Below are 19850 nucleotides of genomic sequence, written 5' to 3' on the forward strand. Positions count from 1 at the left end.
AGAAGATGTGGCGGTTATCACATCTCTTGTGGGAGTTTACACAGCCATTGACATTTTTGAGGTTTTCCCTAACTGGCCTAGTAGCCTATAGCAATTTAAGCATGTGAAAGGAAAGGAATAAAAGCAGCTTGAAAGAAATTGCATGTCACTTCTGTGCATGAGGGTTAGGAAGTGTTGCAACTAATTGTGACTCCTGCAGAAGTGCGACTCAGTCTCCACTCTAACGGGAGCTTAAGGATGGTCTTAAAAACAGAACAGTGTGCTGAATATTTTAGATAGTGGAAAATATTACTGAACAACTGGAGCAAGAACATGTTGTGCAATACAGTGTGTGCCACTCCTGTCATAGGCAACGAACATTTCCAAGCTTTTTGTAGGTGTGGCTGTCCAAAAAATGTTCACATGTAACATAGCAGGCCACCCAAAAACCACACCCCATTTCTGGTTGAATTCATGATGATATGATATGAATTCATGATATTTTATCATAATATGTATATATATATATAATTATAATAATATGTATATATTATATATAATATTGTATTTATTATATTATATATAATATATATTACAAAAAATTATATATATTATATATTATATTTATTATATATAATATAATATATAATATTATATTTATATAATTATAAAATAATAGTATTATAAAATAATAGCCTACTAATCCTAACCCAAACCCTAACCATTCCACATCATAACCACATACATTTGTTTGCCTGGTTGTTTACCTTGAGTATTTTGCAAATGCATGAGTCATTTTCCATTACTTCCTCTTTGAATGCACCAGAAATTCCTAGTTTTGACAGTGCTCAGGGTATTGAACAGCTGATGATGTGAATGTGTGTGAAGGCTTTGTTAGAAGGTCATTAACTCTCAGCCTCTCAGCCCAGGAATGTGTGATGCTCAAATTGTAACAAGTTAAAAACTGTAACATGCCCTAGTCCTGCTCTAATCTTTGGGAATAATAATATAACGAGAACACAAAATTGGCTTTATTAAATAATACATCATGCTGAACATTTACTGCAGGAGTGTCATATGACAGTGCTGTTATGGGTGGTCCCATGAGACATTTTGGCTCCAGGGATGCTGGCACCGAGCCACCATGGCCTGTAAACAACAACAGCAGCGTCAAGTTGAAGTAAACTGGACCTGAGTGTCGGCCTGTTGTCTGGCGCTTGTCTGATTAGTATTAGTACACTGAACTCGCTTTCAACAATGCGTCGAAGGTGTGTCTGGTAAGTACTACCCACCTCCAGACGTCTATCGGTTTATTTTTGTCAATAACTGCTTCTCCAGAGTAAATCACCCTGAGTCGTGCACTAGGCTAACGTTAGCAACATTTAGCTACGTTAGCCGTGACTGCAGCTAACCAGCTAATCGTAGTTACCAATAAAATAACATCGCTGGCTGTGTGGATTCACTGCAAGCGGTTCGCACTTTCACATTCGCGTTGTTAAGCTCCGCGTTTTTGCAAGACGCCCAGGGTTTGTGTATTTTTGTTTTGATTTTGTATTTTTTAACAAAGCGCCACAGATGCGTTAACAGTCAGACGTAGGACATGTAGCTAATGCTAATGCTAATGCTTCCTGTCCAGGGTTGTGGCAAGCTAGCAGGCTAGCTAACGGTAAAATCAAACATAGGGCATAATTCATGTGATATTGCTAAATATATATATATACATTATCAATGCCAATTGTTGGAAATGTATGCGGATGTTGACACCCCTGTTTGCGGTTAACACTGATTTAACAGCGAGACGACGGGATAACGTGAATGTCAGCATTACTGCGTATCGCTAGCAACATTTAGCAAACGTGTAACGTTATTGCGACTCCATCAGGAGTCACTTAACGTGATCAAACAAAGACTAATGCAAGAAAAATCATACTGCACTTCGTGGTGTGCTGAGTTTTGAACATCGGTTCTCCCTCAAAACACACCGGACATGGTGTATTTTCCGTTTAATGTGAGCTAATAATCTGTTTGGGGGCTAACGTTGTTAAACAATTTGGGGCTTCAGTATAGCAGCTTATAAATGGTGTCGTTTCAGTCACATCGATACAGCTAATCTCACTGTTTCTGTAACTGTACAGTCCAGGTTTATATAGGGTTTTTTGCTTTATTTGGTGGAGCTGTTTGAAAGTCGCAGTCACTGTGTCCTGCAGCTACATCTGTAACTAACGATTATTGTCCGGGTGGATTGATTAGTCTGGAAATGAAAAGAGTGCAACAATTTCACCGGGGTTTCTGAAAAGCACAAATTGGTAGCTTGTGCTTTGTCTTTGTTTTATGACCAGCAGTCCAGTGTGCAAATTTAATCCATCATTGAATAAAACTGTCTAGAGTGGCGATGCCTCTCATTTGAATGACTTGAATGAGGGAGTTTTTCTTTTGCAGCTTTGGCTGAATAATAACTATAAAGCACGTAACAATCCAGTTGGTATACTTTCAGTCTGACTTGCCGTGCACAAGTGCAGCCAGTTATAGTTACATGTATAGTCAGACTAATGATTATGTTATATGTCACCTTCAGATAAATATCCTTCAGACGGGACACCATCCTCTCCAGTGGGTTGCTTACTAGCCATGTCCTCACAGCAGCCCAACAGTTCAGCCTCCAACAGCCCCACAAACATCTTGGGTTCTCCTTTCTCAGTTATCAGCCCCTCGCTTAACTCCCCAGTGGTGTCGCCCTCTTTGGGATTTGGACCCATCAGCAACAGTCAGGTAAATTAAATGTAATGCATTGACATTTGTTTACATGGGGCAGAGGGTATGTTGACTTGAGTGTCCACGGCAATGCATGTTTGACTTCATAACACTTTTAGATATTTGTTACCAGAAGCTATTGTATGCACACAGGACTATCAACTCTTTTTTTTTAATCCACTAGTGTCTGTAAAGATGGTGATGAGGTGAATTAAGCTAATTTACAAGTGAGTGTTGTCACCGCCGCATACGATCAACCAATGCTGTTGCGCTGTTTTTTCCAGATCTCCTCCTCAGCACCCATATCAGGGATGCACTCGATCAGCAGTTCAGAGGATGTCAAGCCTCCGTTTGGCCTGAGGCCCATGCCAGCTCACAGCCCTGGCATCATGTTGTCTCAGAAACGTCTGTGTGTCATCTGTGGAGACCGCTCTTCTGGTGAGTGAGCGCACTAAGAGCAAGGTTGGCACAAGTGAAACATCAGCTGGAGAATACTTTTTTTCTGTGTTTATTTTAGTGTGGATTATCTCTCACTGTCTGATGATTTTGACTGTTTCCTAAATGCTGCAACAAAATTTCAGGCATTGTTAAAAATGTTTGACCGAGTATTGCCTTCACTTGGATTGGTTTTACTTGGTCTTCCCATTGGCCTCTAACCTTTGCCCTTTATTTATAATTTCTGCACTTTACAGGCAAACACTATGGAGTGTACAGCTGTGAGGGTTGCAAAGGTTTCTTCAAACGAACTGTGCGCAAAGATCTGAGCTACACCTGCAGGGATAACAAAGAGTGCTTGGTTGACAAACGCCAGCGCAATCGCTGCCAGTACTGCCGCTATCAGAAGTGTCTGGCCATGGGCATGAAGAGGGAAGGTATGGAACAAACGGGGGATATATTAGCAGTTCATACTGAGGACTTGTTTGGCAATTGACAGTTTGGATACATGTTTTGTTGACCGTTGTCTCACATGCATACACAAAGACAAATCTGAGTGAATTGAATATTGGCAGTTGATGAGAATTCTTAGAAGAATTAGTTATGCCAAAGGAGGCCCAATTAGTTGATTAGATCATTGATTGATTAGTTCAGTATTCTGGTATAGGCGAGGGTGGGTGCTTGATTAGATGTGTTTAAGGGTAGAGTATGGTATATCGGGGCTGGTTTATATAACTAACCCCTTTCCATCTCTTCCCTTCATTTTCTCCTATTCTACCCTTTCTCCATCTTTCAATAGTGGTCAAACATATAAAGTGGATAAAAGAAGATGGAAAAGATGAGGGATGGATGAGTATGGCATTATAATGTTAAAAATGCAGTATTTTAATGTTATGAGAGAATTAGACCTAATGTGTTAGGCATGAAAGATTTGTTCACTAGGGGTTTTTTGGGTGAGTAGTGTACCCAGAAATGTGAATGAGCATGGATAGCTTCGGCATACTGACTTATGATAATTTTATGATTTATTAAAGTAAAGCCATTAACCCACTGTATTGTGTCCGATCTGCCAGTGAGATGGGTAGATCAGTCAAAGATCAGTCTCCTTTTCAATTGTTGTAGTACAATATAGACCCAATTTTTCACTGCCGCTTATAGTTGAATGAACTTCACATACTAGACTCCTCAGCACTAAAGTGGAAACTGGACTTTCTCAATGCAGGCATCTTGTCATTCTTCAGTATTAGCCACCTTCTCATTCTTTTTCTCCCACCTCTGCTGTTTCCATATGTTTTTGTCTGACGCAGCGGTCCAGGAGGAGCGCCAGAGGAACCGAGAGCGTGAAGGAGAGCTGGAGTTCAGTGTAGGAGTGAACGAGGAGATGCCTGTGGAGAAGATCTTGGAGGCAGAGACGGCAGTGGAGCTAAAGACTGAGCTTCATTCTGATGGAGGCTCTGCAGGCAACTCTGTGAGTGGCCAGAACAAGGCATTGAACAGATTTTCATAAGTAGCTGTGTCAGATTTTTTTCATAGAGGTGCAACAAGTTGGGGTTCAATTTTCTGAGATATTTTAAACATGTGCTTTCAAGTTGTAATCACTCAAAAGTGTTTGGTTTAGATGTCTAAAAGTCATCACTGTTGTGTTGTTTGGTTCCAGCCCCATGATGCAGTTACCAACATCTGTCAGACTGCAGACAAACAGCTGTTTGCCTTGGTGGAGTGGGCAAAGAGAATCCCGCATTTCTCAGAACTGCCCCTTGATGACCAGGTCATTCTTCTGCGCGCAGGTACGATTGAGAAACTGTAGCCATGAATGATCAAAAACAGCATACAAAAACTAAACTTAGTAAACGCAATGAACTGATTCCAGTTTTTGAACAAAAAAAATGCCTGAATTGAGAATAGTGATTCCTCTGCTGTCGGATACCAGCAGCAGCAGCAACTCTGTAGCCACAACATTAGCATACGCTGTCATTATTTCCTTTACCATTGAGCAACGAGATTGAGTTATGCCCACTGAAGTTGATGAAATGATTCCAAAGAAAGATAACTATGTTAGTCATATGTTAGACATGGTTGAAACCACCCAAACTAAATGACTCTGCATACACATTGGTCCCAATAGTGATTTGTCCAAAAAGCAGCCACAGTTATAAAAAAAAAGCAGCGACTTAACGCTTCTTCACAGGACTGACTATTATTTTTGTCCCCGTTTGTTGATATTGCACATAAATAATGATTCAAATCAAGCATCATTCTTAACTTAAAAAAAAAAAAATGGTTGGCCGTGTTGCCCAATGCTACAATAAACACAGCTGTCAGAGCTAGGTTAGTTGTCAGCAAGTTTAAAAGTGGAAAATCATTAATGTTGTGTTTATGCAAAGGACTTTTGAAAGAACAAGAAGTCCCAGAGTATTTCCTGAAATGGTCTGTTTTCATGCTATCAGTCTAAAACTGTATGTGTGTTTATTTGCACCCAAAATGGTGAGATTTGACAGCTTGAACACAAAAAATGTTTATGAAAAAGATTTGTCAGCAAATCAGCCACAAGAAGTGGGTGGGATACAGATTGTGAGCTTAGACACTGAGACGACAGCAGCCACACAGTAATAATCTAAAGCAACTCAGTCTGACACAGGCAGAGGCATCCAATGGTAGGACATTGTTATAGTCACTGTTGCTAGGTTCCTGTTCTTGTGTGTTTGGTGATGTCCCAAGGGTTTCCTTTTCTGTCCAAAGGGACGACTGACAACAAGGATTTTAATCAGTTGAAATGTGTTGCACTGACAGATTGGGCCAGCACAAAATGGAAATGAATCTAAAAGGAAGCTGTTAGGAAGATTTCAACATTAGGACTGTAGTCAGATGTGTCAGCAGCACAGTTGTACAACTGGTTTCAACCTGAGGCAGGAAAAAGTTTTGTTTTAAAACAGCTTTTCATTGAAACGGCAGTTTCACCTTAGGAACAACAGAAATGCTTGAGTTGAAATGCTATCATGCATATCCCTCACAGGTGTTGTATTGTATTTCATTTGTCAGGGTGGAATGAGCTCCTCATTGCGTCGTTCTCCCATCGCTCCATCGCCTTGAAGGACGGAGTTCTCCTGGCCTCTGAGCTGCAGCGCGACAGTGCACACAGTGCAGGAGTTGGAGCCATTTTTGACAGGTACATTGACGGAGACAAAAAAAAATCCAGCATGGTCAAATGTAAAAAAAAAAAAAGCAATCTGTCTGATGTTTTAAATATGCATAGTTTCTGCTAATTAACTGTTATTATTTGATGCAGAGAAAGTGTGCAGAGTGCAGAGGTCGGTGCCATATTTGACAGGTAATTTATGTCTTATATTAATAAGAATGTCTTTAGGTAACTAGAATGAATATAATTTTTTTTACTGTTCATTGTTTTTACACTCTTGAACCTTTTTCAAACAATCTTCTCATCACGTGTCATTATTTAGGGTTCTCACTGAGCTCGTCAATAAAATGAGAGATATGCAAATGGACAAAACAGAGCTGGGCTGCCTCCGAGCTATCGTCCTCTTCAACCCAGGTGCTTGACAGAGCATTATGCTAATGCTAGAGGCTAATACATATAATAAGAAAGATTTTTTTTCTCACAAAGTAGTGTCTTTCCCCTAATAAAAGTGTTTTCTTCTTTTTTCTGCAGATGCTAAAGGGCTCTCCAACACCAGTGAGGTGGAGCTCCTGAGAGAAAAGGTCTATGCATCACTGGAAGCCTACTGCAAACAGAAATACCCAGAGCAGCAGGGAAGGTAAATGTCTTAAATGCTGCCACAAACATGGCATAGTTTTATTTTTTCATTCAACTGCATTGTTTTGATGTGTGAAATGTCAAAGTTTAACATCTCTTGAGCTCTGTGTACCTTCTCAAACTAAAATAAATACCCTCTCTCTTCCCTGCAGGTTTGCCAAGCTCCTTCTTCGACTGCCAGCACTGCGATCCATTGGCTTGAAGTGCTTGGAGCATCTCTTCTTCTTCAAGCTGATTGGTGACACACCTATTGACACTTTCCTCATGGAAATGCTTGAAGCTCCCCATCAGTTGTCTTAGATAGGAAATGCGTACTGTGGTTAGGTTCAGATAGCTGAAGTCTGGGAAGCTGGAGTGAGACTGGAGTGGCACTTTAAGTTCTTTGAAGATTTGTCAGTTTGTCTCACTGCTGTCTGGGTTACACTTTTTTTAGTGCAGCACAGATTTGCTCTTTAGACCAAACCCAAGGCTTGGCATGATCTACAAGCTGGTGCTATGTGTCGAAATAACTTCATGAGTAACTACGGTTTTAAAAAGTATTTTTTAAAAATGTAAACATTTACATATTTCCCTCACAGGAATAGATATAATTTGGGTACACATTTTTATATAAGCTTTTTAGACACCTCAAACATTAAGCTTCAGTTGTTTCTCCAGCTGAACGGATCCCTAAACCCTGTTTTTTAAAAGCAAGGCAACCTGAAATCATGAGTATGCGTTGAGGATGTCGTCTTCTTTTTATAATTTCTAATTCAGACCAGATCTAAAAGTCTATTATTGTACCATGCAGTCACCGGCAATTGTGTGGCAACAGCCCTGAATTTACTCACAGAATCTAAAATCCCAACAGTGACCCCCAGATAGACAAGTCATTGGTTTAAACTGTCAGATTGGACTTGTCCACATTGATTGAGGATCAGCTTTGTATCTGATAATACGCAGGCAGTGTTGTTTACTCCTTTGCCATTTTATAAATCTTATCACTTTGTGGTTAACGATTACACTGCGCTGCATACTTGCTATGTACTATTTCTAAACCATACTTAATAAACACCTGGCTTCTAAAACAGTCAGGTGTTTGTCTTTTGGTGCTATTTCAGAGATAATTTGACGTTGTTGGTGCAGACGCACACCAAACCACAAACCTAAGAAAATATGCAAAACTGAAAATCCCTTTGTTAATCTTTTGTTGAAAATGTAGCAATATAAAATGTAAAATGCAAAAGAGCTTTCTGCCTGTCAGTCATTCAGGGGTTTTACAAAGTAAATCATGTCTGGTGGAAAGGGAATACTCCATTTTGTAATTTATCTATACAATTCAAAGGTACTGTGCAAAAGTAATTGTTCAGGGAAAATGTTTATTGATAAATTTGAATTATGATCAGGAGATACAAATTATTTAATTCTTATGATGTGCCCTTGTTTTTAGTTTTCAGCTAGTATAAAGCAGAACGTGTCTTGGGTTGCACTGGATTTGCTGAGACTGTTTCAGCTATGTTTTTTTCCCCCTTTTTTTTGATGCTCAATTGTATTTCCTACTCCCCCCACTTTTTAGGTAGCTGTCTTGTTCGTTGTAATGTCTCTGCAATTTATTAAAAGCAAACCATAATCACATTTAGCTCCATGACACCTGTGGACATAGGAATTTTTAAACAAGAGACCAAATGAGGTCTGTATGACGGCCATGAGCGAACACCAGATGATCTCTATTGGTAAGCTTGTCATAGACCTCTGTATGCTCTTGATCATAAAGTGACTTGAAGCATGGGTTGTGTGGACTAAAAATAAAGAGGCTTAAGTTTTCTTTTTCTGGTTTTCGTTTTTTCCTTCTCTAAAAGTGTGCTGTGAAATGTTCTAAATTCTAACCCAATACAACAGAACCAAAAGAAGCTTAATAGAAACGTCCGAAAGATGTTTTAATGAGCCATTTTATTGTAGTTGTTACATAGTTTTTGCTGTGGGCACATAGACGCAATAGAAGCCTTGGTTGTATAGCGCTCGTGTCCAAGTTCCACAGTGATGTTATGGCACAGGCAGCAATGTGTGTGGTGGGCTAATGTTAAACAAAAAGAGGAAAAACGTTGAGTGCAATGAAATCAAAGGCTTCTAAGGGATTCCACAGGAGTAGCTGGTAAATTTGATCAGTCCGTGAAGTAAAAAGGTTTAATAACACGCACGCAAACAAACCGTACAGCTCTGAGAACCAAAGTGAACCTCCCTTTGTATCAAGCAGAAGTGACACCTTTTTAAACCATGCATGGCTTGGTTTGTTTAAATTATATTTAGAATAATACTGCCTTTTTTAGTCTATAATACACTATTCTACACATGGAGCAAAAAAAAGAACATAAAGACATTGTCATGACATGTACATCATTTTACAGCATTCCCCTATATTATTGTACACATCTACTGTGTCTTGTTTTTGACAAAAGTCAGTACAATCTGGGAAATGATGAGCTCTTCCCTCGTAACTTCAGTTCTAAATTGCATGCTACACATTGAGTCTAAGGTGCTGAATAAAAGTCTAAATAAAAAATAACAAAAAAAAAAAAAAAAAAACTAAACCTACTGCTGGTGTGGTTTTACGTAGATTTAGCATGATGTTGCTCTAGATTCTTGTTTTTCTCAATGGCTATGTTTCCATATCACAGTGAAAAATTTTGCGATTGGATAAGAGTTACCTTGCATCTCGCGAGCCGTGATGTCAACTGAAATTATTCGGTTGTTGTGTAGCCAAGGCCGTTCCAAATGAATCAAAAGCACAGTGAGCTCATCTATAGTTAAAAGCATACCCACATGATTGCAAGGTCAAACTGCGGGCTCCTCCTTATTCAGCTCAATACAGATTAACACATTTTAAAATAGATAAATTATGGATATTTTATGTGCGTTCATATATCTAATTATCATGAAACCCCTGATGTTCACATTCATAGTTAAATAATGAAGGAATACTTTACATGTCTTGTAGATGACAAAGCGAGATCTCCAGTGATGCAGGTTCAACTACACATTAATTTGGTCTGATCTACTTTTAATTGATATATTTGACCTAGATCTCAACTATAGTGGAACAACGCAAGCCTGTATTCTACAGTAAGGCAACAGGATACGGCTAATGTGCATAACCAAACCCCTAAGTTGTTATAAATATTTTAAAGCTTCATAACAAACTACTTGATCCAAGATATAATGCAGGGGGAAAAAACAACAACAGAAAAACTGAACAGAAGACGAGTTTAAAAACACCGGGTGAAAATAAATCACAGCTCACGAATGATTGCAAAATGATCGTCTCACCCCTCACAGACCGCACATCTGTAGTAACATTTTCTTGATTTTTTTTTTATATGTCCCTGAAAACGTTGTAATAAATAACTGTCTCTGAAAGGCACTCTGAAATGTGCAGCTCATTGTTTCTACAAAATAAAACTACATAAACTCTTCCAAAGATCGCTCACCTGTATGTAACATTGTGCCCGCCTTCCTCAAGCTGTCCCCTGTCAACTGTTCAGTCTCTAAGTGAGAATAGGTCACATGATACAAATTTTGTCCCGGTTTAAGCTAAAAATAAAAAAAAAGAGAAAAGTTTGCGTGATGAGCATTAGACTGAAGCTAGTGGTATCACCAGTCTTTACCGCAGTAACATTCTCCGTCTCCTCGTGATCTTTACAAATATTTGCACCGTCTCATTCTCGCCCAGTAAACTAATGCACACCTGCCTTTGAATCTGTAGATTCGGATTAAACATTAAAAACTGTGCTACTGTAAATTGCTGGTAAAACTGTTGAGCATGTTTTCAGATTCAGATGTCAGAGTGGTTCATCAGTGTCGAGGATTTCACATTCCATTGATACCAAACTTTTACATCCAGTGCAATTGTTCCTTATTTGAGCACCTTCTTGAGCAAAAATGAATAGAAACACAAAACTACCACAGTAGTATATAACAGAATAACCCTCTGCACAATGCCATCTATACAATAGATGAAATGTCTTTCACTTCAATTTGTCACTAAAGCTGCAGGGCTGACACTAAAACCCAAGCAAACAGTTAGTGGAGATTTTAGTGTCTGTACCACACTTCTAGTCCTCTGGGTTCAGTCAAGGCCACTGAGATTGAAGCATATGCACTGCCGACTCTTTCAATACCCTTGGCTATAAAACAAAACAAAACAAAAAAACACTTTTGCGTGGGTATTTGTGAGCAATGTCAGATTCCAAGGATGATGGTGATCAAGCCTTGTGAGTGCAGATCATCGATGTCTATCCAGCAACAGAAAAAGCTTTCTTTTCTTCTTCTGCTTTTTGTTTCTGCTCTCTCTGGGCCCAAATCAAAAAAAAAACAAAAAAACTATTCGGCCTTTTATCCACTCTCTTCAGGAAGCACTTGCGTCAAGCCTATGTAAACCAAACGTATGAGGATGAGATCAACTCATCAAAGCTAGGGGAGGGGGTGGAGTTTTAGTGCCAAGGTGGAGTGCAGTGGGCTGCCAGGTTGGAGGGCGAGGGCAGTGAAAGGACTTCCAGACGTCTGAATGTCCAGTGGGATCCAGGCCCAGCTCACACCTGCATCTCTGGACCACTGGACAAGCCGAGAGCGTTGGCCTCCTCTGAAGTCAAACCGTTCTTCAGTGTCCTTCTCACTGTACACACAGGGAGAAAAATATGGTCAGTTGTAATAAATAATAGCTTTTTTTGTGTTACCGTTACCAACCGCTCAGCTTCATACACAACATGACTCACATGATTTCCGGTTGGCTCGAGAACGCCTCCTCTCTCGGGGTTGCGTCCGCTGGCTGGGCCCCTGAGTGGCTGACCTGACGATCCTCTCCATGATCTCATCAGCGTTGTCGTCTGTGCAGTTCACCGGGTCGTCGCTGCCAGAGCACCATGGGGGAATACGCCCTGAAGAGTAAGATCAGGATGGATAAGGAGCTGTAGCTGTGAGCGCAGAGGTGCTTTGTACTTAACACGACTTCACAAGCCCAAGTGTCCGACAGCCTGACGCACAGACATTACTGATGGTCCCGCTGCTAGCATGTCTAAAAATACCATCGATTGAATGGATGATGGTATTAATATAAGAAGCTACATAGCGGGCTGTAATAGTATAACATGTTTATGAGACTGACCTCTGGTGCTGCCAGCTCTGGTGCGTGTACGCAGGCCCGGCACCGTGGACGTCCCACTCTCTCCGCTCTGCAGGCTGCTCTTCAGCACGGCCTTCATGTTCTCATGTTCAGCTGCATCTTCAGCATACTGGATACCCTGAGGCTGGCTCTCCTGCGTGTCTGATGGGGCACTGCCAAATTTACCACTCTGCATATGGACGGGAGCGGGAGAGACATGATTACAAAAAGCTGATATTAGACTCGTAGGATACCATGCTCAAACTCAGCTCCATGCTCTGGTACATTCAGTATTGAGGAAGATCTGTAAGGTTATGGTGTGAATATCAAACATGTTAAACAACACTTTCCATCCAGCTGAGTCACATTTTCCACATATACATTAATTTTGTGACAAAAAAAAGAGTCATGATCCTCCCTTTTTCTTACTACAGACATGCCGAGTTCAAGAGTTCAGCTTCAAGTCCTCCCGAGGTCAATTACTCTCTACCAGGAAGTAACTGCGGCTCCTCCAAGAGAGGTTCACTCAACACTTCAGCCAACATCATGCAACCACCTTTTTTTTCTCTCCCTGTCATCACCATCGAGCTTCCTCATTCATGTGGACTTGCACACACATGGAACCTGTCAGTCTTACCAAAGACTTGTCCTTTGTTAATCCTCATGAATACACTACACCAGTTATTGTCCTAAGTTGCGACAGCACAACCTGGTTGAAAGTTAGTCACCACACAGAGTTCACATGCACTTTGTTACTTCCCCTACCTCACTATCATCGTCATCCTCACTCTACAGAGATGAAGGAAATGGAAAAAAGAAGCAGTGAGGTGTGTTGTAAAAAGAGTGCGCTAGACAGATAGCCCTTGGTTTATAAATGATGAAAGAATAGTTCAGTATTTTTAAAATAAACGTATTGGTTCTGCTCACACTTAGCATTATTAACATCAGTCCCATTTGAGGACACATTTGAGATATCTCAGACAGATGTGGTGGCCTGGGCAACATGTGGACATACAGTATTACAGTATCATTGTGAACACACACTGAAGGACCGCCCACTAAACTGACGTCCTCGGTCACAGTCCGATTAGTCCCAATACATGGTATGGAAAATATTTTACCATTTCAAGCTAAGAGCAGTGCATTGATTCACTCTCTCTCTCACTCACACACACACACATTCTGACACAGACACAACAATGATGTCTAAAAGCTTAAAATAACAACACATACTTGTTTGTGTACACAGTGTGGGAGGAGGCACATAGAGATGCTTGGTATGAATGGTATGAATTAGCTTTATCCAGACTGTAAAGGAGGGGAAAAAGCCTAAAGCATATTTATAAAGTCTTGTTTCATCAGTACAATAATAATGATAATAAATTAAAGTTAAATCATTTTGTGGTTTTATGTGAAGGTTACTGGTAGGTTTATCTGTCAGCTTTATGCTAAACTAAGATGATCAGACACTGATTCCAAGGTCGTTTTGAACAGACAACAGTGCTGCATCAATCTTCTCATCTAACTCTCTCTTGGTAAGAAATACAAGTGTTTCACAAAATGTTTAACTACTCCTTTAAACATCAAACGAGCCCCCCCACCCCCCCACGCCCCTGTAAAAAAAACAAAACAAAACAAAAACACTGCAGATGTACACGGTATAGAACAAGAGAGCATATCTGACTGGACACCTTTGTAAGAGTGTGGTTAAGGTGTGGGTCTTGTTATTTCTCCCTCAGGGACATCCAAGGGTTTGAATTTTCACACAGTGATTGAATTAGAGTCCCTTTGAAGGCTGAGGGGCCCCTGCCAAGGCTCGCTGTGGAGTCCGCTCTGACCAGCTGACTCCTCTGGGTTTAAGGGATTTTAATCATGCAGGGAGGTATTTGCTCTGGCCTTTCTTAGCCTGCTGCAGCTACAGAATGGGATACACTAAAAACAACTCACTGATTGTTGTTACAGTAACCTATACATGTGAGCACTGAGGAACTATGCTGATGTCATTATTAATCTATGCCGTGTCTGTCGTAAATGACCACGTTCGGCGCTTTAACCAGATTAAGAATATAACCAGTGTCGAGGGATCGCTCGTATTGTTTCATAGAATTGAGAGAACGCTAACTAAACAAAGACTGAGATCAGGAAATGGAGAAAGTATTCATGTGACTGCTGCCCGTGGTGAAGACCACTTACATCTGTTATCATTTTTCCCCTGGTCTTGTTCCTCTCTCGGTGGTTGGCCCTCTTCTGTTTCTGTTGCAGCACACGCTCTCTCGTTGTGCGGTACTCCAGGGCAAATTCACTCAGGATCTTGCTAAAGCGATGAATGCTGACTTCACGTACCGCGTATATCGGATGGCCCAGGAACAGCAGAAAAGCATGAAACCTGCAGATGTGTAGAGAAACATCACATCAGGGATCCTTTGGCGGAGAAGATGTTTTAAACGTGCTTCAAAAAGTCACAGAAATTACAGAGGATAAACATGGAACATGGAAAGTGAACCTGATGTAAATATATCTGAAAATGTATTGAATAAATGTGATATTTAACTTGGAGGTGTTTGCTCTACACCTGAATGTACCTGTTGATAATTCTTCTATGTACAATCTTCAGAATAATAATTCTCTCTGCACAGTCTTTGAGGAAGTCGGACATCTTTTGTTTCAACGCCGGTTTCATCTCGTGTTTCGCAATGACCTTGAGGTGATCCCATGATGCTTTGCACTTTCGCTCCATCTGGGCCAGATTGTCCTGAAGCTGGTCAAAGTCCACCTGGCAACAAAGGAGGACTCTTCATTTGTGATCACTGCTATTATTAGTGTGTATACAAGCACAAACTGATCCTGTTGAAAGAGTTTCTGAGAAGTAAGCGAGGCCGACCTTCGTCAAGCGGGTGACAGCTCCTATCTCAGAATAGAGGTCGGTGCTGTCTGGAAACTTCTCCACCACGATGGAGCAGGCGTGGTGCAGCAGGGACTGCTTATGGACCGTGTCCTTCACCTCCGGGACTTTCTCCAAGTAGCTCAGCTCAAAGCCTTTAGCCTACAGATGCATGCACACACACAGCAACACAGCTCAGAATGTGGGATGGAAACAACATGTCTGAAATTAGAAATCAAGAGCCCCTGACTCGAAGACCAAATTGCAGTGAATTTCCTTTTTGGCACAGACAAAAAAAAAGAAGAAAAAAAAGGGGCTCAATGGTGTTCGCAGAGTAGATATGTAGATTCATTAGGCTGTGATTATCAGAAACCACAATCTACTTCAGTGCTGAACGACTGCTCTGCTACACACCACAGCGAAGCTAAAAAAAGAAAAAACAAAAGGCTGAACGTATCATGAAAGACATAATCCCAACAGGATCTCCTTTGTTCTTATGCCAGATTTAAATGGCTTACTGCAAAATATAAATGCAGCCATTATTTACGGGAACTACTTGTTTTGATGTTGATGACTTATGTTTCCCTTTTGCATGTTTGGCTCTCATATCCCAGACGTTCACTCATACGTAGACTTACACACATGCATGCACAGGAAAGCACACGCGAGGCTGCAGAAACACAGAACCCCCCCCCCATCACACAGTGAGGCGGCGGAAAGAAAAAAAACATTTAGAGACACAGACGCAAGTTCACACAAGAGCAGCCAGACAAACACACACAGACACACTTCCAGCAAATGCACAATCACACAACCTCCCTCCCCCTTTTTTTCCTCTCTCAGACAGATGGACAGACGGAGCCAGGTTCAGCCGAATCCTTGACAAGCATTTTTACTGTAGAAGGACAGTGTCTGCTGCAGACAGTCAGGCAGCACATTCTTCTACACACAGAGTCCACTGTTATCCCTGCCAAATAAATATGTTTGCGGGGGAGTCGGGGGGGAGGGAGGAGGAGCCTGGGAGGAAATGGAGGAAGCGGTTGAAAGACACAGAGGGAGAGAGAGTGAAAAGAGAAGGAACCTTAAAGCCATAAATGGTTTGAGGGTTACTCACATTAGTGCCATTGAGGAAATTTCCAATGGCCAGCAATGTGGTCAAGATGTAGCGGAGTGTCCTGTTTTTCTCTAACTGATCCATCCCCTCCTTAAGGTCCTGCAGAGGCTCTGCCACCTCCTGCAATAGCATAAAAAACACAGTCAAGAAGGACAATACCAACATTTTAGGAGTAGGTTTGTTACCTTTAATTGTCGGTGCAGAGACTGCTTGCCGAAAAACTGCCCCCGACGGAAAGCCACATCAGCGGTTTTGCATGAATTTACCTCGAAAACAACTCTGTCTCGTAAGGTTCCATTATTATCTTATAGCGTGGTGAATGTGCAGGTCACAACTTGGTTGTTGGATTGTGTATCAAATACGCAATCCAACAACTCCAAACTCATCAAACTCGTTTGATGAGTTTGATGAGGGAAACCAAGAAATCCCATGAGCCTCCGTAGTGTAGCTCTGCTCCGCTGTTCTAAAAATAGCTTGCACCGACAATTAAAGGTAACGATTAACAAACCTACTCCTAAAACTATAAGGATTATGGCAATGGGTCAATTTGCCAAAATGTTGTACTATCCCAGTGGGTTTATGCGCTTTTTAGATAATTAGATTAGCAGCACTGCTCCCCAAAATAGTCCCACACAGTATAAGATTAAAAGTATTTTCCTAACTCTTCTGTATAAATAAAAAAAGAACCTGGCAAACTGGTTCCCCCTAGTTCTTGTCGTTACGCTAAACTAAGCTCATCAGCTGCCGGCTGTAGCTTCATATTTAACATACAGACCTGACAGTATTATCGATCTTCTTGTCTAACTCCTGGCAAGAAAGCAACTAAGTATATTTCCTAAAACCTCCTTTAATTTATGATAGCATGCATTGCATATTGTAAAGTTGGAAATAAAAAGACTTATGACTTACAACCTCCCCAGCCCCTTTAAAGTGTGATGTGTCTGCATGTGATTAGAGTGAGCAGGAATGTGTCTGACCTTCTCAATAAGCTCATAGTCCATCTTGAATGCCCACAGCTGCAGGCGAGCAGACAGCTCGGTGATGGAGGAGAGGGTGAGAAGGAACTGTTCAGCGCTGCCCAGGGGAATATCAGGGTTGACCAGCTGAGCCTCCTGGATCCTCTGCTTCTCTTCCTCTGTGGGGATCATCGTCAGGATTTTCTTGGAGACGAAGAAAGAAATTAGAGGATGGGAAGGGAAAAGAAGCCGGCTCATAGGATCATTCATCAGGCATATCAAAAGCATTTCAGAGTCTGTGTAAAAAAAGTTTTTTTAACATGTCCGAGAGTAAATCACAGAGATGGAGAGGAAACAAACCGTCTCTGACATTTCTAGTTCTGTTTATCTAAGATGTTTCCAGCTTTCCCACAAAATTGTGACATCTGAACTTTCAACCTCACTTTTGTTGTCTGGCTGAAAATACCTCCAGAGACAAAAAGGTGGAGAGAAATACTCCTCTCCGCTGAAAACCAAGTCAAGGAGGACCTCTGAAAACTGCAGGTTATATAATACCAGAGGGATGCAACATCCATCATTATCTGCTGATGTGAAGTCCTTCAAAAGTCTATGGTATGGTTTTTAAAACCAGTTGAAAATATGCATGTGGAGCGATCCTTTAATCGCCACTGTGATTAATTACATGAGATCGACCAAAAATCCAGCCATGCCGCTGGAAAAATCACATGATATGTCAACATTGTGGGCGATCCCATTTAGATGAGTTAAAATCGCTCTTGTTTGGGGAAATCCGACAGTGTATTTTGGTGTGCTGGGTAAATATCATTCAAGAAAGCCATGTTTATTTTGGACCCAGTGAGCTTCAATGGCTGTCATTTTATGTAAGCGCACTGGATGTCGCTTTTACAATGCAAATTCAAATGTACAGCATGTATCTTGAGTTGAATGAAATGCTTACCTCGATACCTTCCTTGTTTAGTGCATACTCATCAAAGTTGAGGATAGCAGTTTTGATTGTACGAGGAGGGGGTAAAACAGTCAAGCCGATGTTTATAGCGTTGCTTCGTTTTGAATCCAGGACGATGATTTCGTGTCGTTTGCCATCAACAGCTGCTTTCTATGAGAGATACAAAACGTTGCGTGTTGAAGTGGAAGTGGCTGATAATGGTTTTAAGATGTACTACACAAAAAACAGTGCGAAAACAAAGCCACTTTTCATAAAATGCAAATGAGAAAAACAGCATCTTGAGTTCCTTCCACCATAATAGTGGTGTTTTCTGTTTTACTTGATTACCTGAAGGCTTGCACATCTCACTGCACCAGAAAACAAAGTGACTGGATATATTGAGCAAAAAGACGAATGGGGGTTTTAAAAAATGAGCCAAGTTGAGGGTAGTGATGGAAGAAGCAATGTTATTATGGGCAAAGGGGATTTCTACAGGTTTTTATGCATGTGGAAATGATGAGCTTTGGTGCTATACGCAACATCAGGATGGGCTGGGGTTGGGTGGTTGGTGGGGGGATTCATTACTGATAGTGATGGGAATATGAATGAGAAATTATGCCCTGATGGCGATGCTACAGGGGGTCATTAAGACAAGTGAAGATATCTGTGTTTATCATTTCTATTCTTATTTTGCCAATAACACTTCCTATTCATGTCTGCTATCTCCTGTTAAGGAGGGCTCTACTGTCTCACTGATAGAGAGAAGTGGTTTAAATACTTACTTGACCCCATGTGACACCCCATGAGTTATTACAAGCAAATCAGAAGTGCAGAAAAAAAACCTGGTTTCCTCTAAAGCGTATGTTAACACTGAATGGTTCTACTGTAGCAGCAGTACAACAATAACTTACCTTCGTGACAGGCAGCTCCTTGGATTTGGACTCAAACAGCTGTTCCAGCTTGGATGTGTCCAGTTTAATTGGGTCCAGTTTGGACCAGAGGGACTCTTTACAGAATTTATGGCTCTTGCACCGCCAGTCCACAGGACGCACCTCGTTCCAGAAGAGACGGATGGTCTTTTTCTTCTTCTGGAAGAGGGGCGCCTCCCCTCGAAAGAGCTGCGGGGAGGGTGGAGGGATAGGGGCCATGAACGGCGGTGGGGGCGGCATCATTTTGCCGGGCATGGGGGGAGGCGGGGGGCACCCAAAGAGCGGTGGGGGTGGTGGCAGGGGAGCGTTGCACGGTGGAGGCGGAGGCGGTGGTATCAGGTCACCTGACCCCATCACATTGTCCATGTCTAAAATATCCAAGTCATCCTCGTCCCTCAGGTCTGTGAAGTCCATTTCTTTGATCTTCAGCTCCCGGGGCGCCGCCATTAGCTGATCCCAGATATAATCGGACTCTTTCTTAGGAGGTAACGCTGAGGAGGCAGCCGTCGATGATTTGTCACTCTGCTGCTGCTGCTGCTGCTGCTCTTTGGAAGCCTCCACCTCGGGAGGAGATGATAAACCTTTGACCAAATCTCCAAACTTCTCTGCCACTGCTCGGACGCTGCCCTGGTTGTCCAAGTGTCCCACCTCCACTTTTTTCACATTTTCTTCTCTGGCCTGTCTGTGAGCCTCCAGCGTGGAGATCCTGCTGGCCAGACTGGCCACAGAGGAGTCACCGACCTCCGTCTCCTTCTCACATTTACATTTGTCTTTCTCTGTTTCTCCCACGTTCCCCTCGTCCTTGCTGGTGGTCGTCTGAGAATAGAGCATGTCCAGCATGAAGCGCTTGCTGTTGAGAATTTTGCTGCACTGGTCGTTCACATCTGCGTCTTTAATGCACTGAGTCCATTGGCCTGTTGATATGGAAACAACTTTGATATTTAAAGAAAAAC

The 19850-nt window shown here is 41.6% G+C and overlaps 2 protein-coding genes across 7 annotated transcripts in view; one reads left to right on the forward strand and one right to left on the reverse strand.

Moving 5' to 3' along the window:
• Positions 1-1120: 1120 nt before the first annotated feature.
• LOC146972118 (retinoic acid receptor RXR-beta-A-like) lies at positions 1121-8740 on the forward strand. Of its 4 annotated transcripts, XM_085801942.1 has the most exons (12): positions 1121-1256; positions 2555-2748; positions 3015-3168; positions 3423-3602; positions 3965-4018; positions 4473-4633; positions 4823-4952; positions 6205-6331; positions 6452-6493; positions 6624-6715; positions 6833-6938; positions 7090-8740. In XM_085801942.1, exons 2-12 carry the CDS (start codon positions 2608-2610, stop codon positions 7235-7237), a joined length of 1335 nt encoding a protein of 444 aa, XP_085658068.1. In that variant the 5' UTR covers positions 1121-1256; positions 2555-2607; the 3' UTR covers positions 7238-8740. The 4 variants fall into 4 exon arrangements, with proteins under 4 accessions (XP_085658068.1, XP_085658069.1, XP_085658070.1 ...); XM_085801943.1 differs by lacking the exon at positions 3965-4018; XM_085801944.1 differs by lacking the exon at positions 2555-2748.
• Positions 8741-8844: 104 nt separating this feature from the next.
• Positions 8845-19850, reverse strand: part of fhod3b (formin homology 2 domain containing 3b) — an 87164-nt gene continuing 76158 nt past the window's right edge. The window contains exons 19-29 of one of the 3 annotated variants that reach the window (XM_085801939.1): positions 18880-19811; positions 17981-18139; positions 17044-17226; positions 16067-16186; positions 14953-15114; positions 14654-14844; positions 14265-14457; positions 12837-12860; positions 12075-12261; positions 11686-11847; positions 8845-11585 (exon numbers count right to left, since the gene is read on the reverse strand). In XM_085801939.1, the coding sequence (XP_085658065.1) occupies positions 11503-11585; positions 11686-11847; positions 12075-12261; positions 12837-12860; positions 14265-14457; positions 14654-14844; positions 14953-15114; positions 16067-16186; positions 17044-17226; positions 17981-18139; positions 18880-19811 (2396 nt within the window). In that variant the 3' untranslated portion in view covers positions 8845-11502. The remainder of the gene's footprint in view (positions 11586-11685; positions 11848-12074; positions 12262-12836; positions 12861-14264; positions 14458-14653; positions 14845-14952; positions 15115-16066; positions 16187-17043; positions 17227-17980; positions 18140-18879; positions 19812-19850) is intronic. The other 2 variants (XM_085801937.1, XM_085801936.1) reach the window with 2 other exon arrangements.

The sequence above is a fragment of the Trachurus japonicus genome, chromosome 16, assembly GCF_045865225.1.
Source record: "Trachurus japonicus isolate A0001 chromosome 16, Traja_1.0".
Lineage (NCBI taxonomy): Eukaryota > Metazoa > Chordata > Actinopteri > Carangiformes > Carangidae > Trachurus > Trachurus japonicus.

Bases quoted from the DNA above. Each gene is read 5' to 3' on its own strand.
- LOC146972118 (XM_085801942.1), top strand. From the start codon at position 2,608: ATGTCCTCACAGCAGCCCAACAGTTCAGCCTCCAACAGCCCCACAAAC. The intron at 2,749-3,014 runs GTAAATTAAATG...TGTTTTTTCCAG, and splicing joins GACCCATCAGCAACAGTCAG to ATCTCCTCCTCAGCACCCAT. The intron at 6,332-6,451 runs GTACATTGACGG...TATTTGATGCAG, and splicing joins GTTGGAGCCATTTTTGACAG to AGAAAGTGTGCAGAGTGCAG.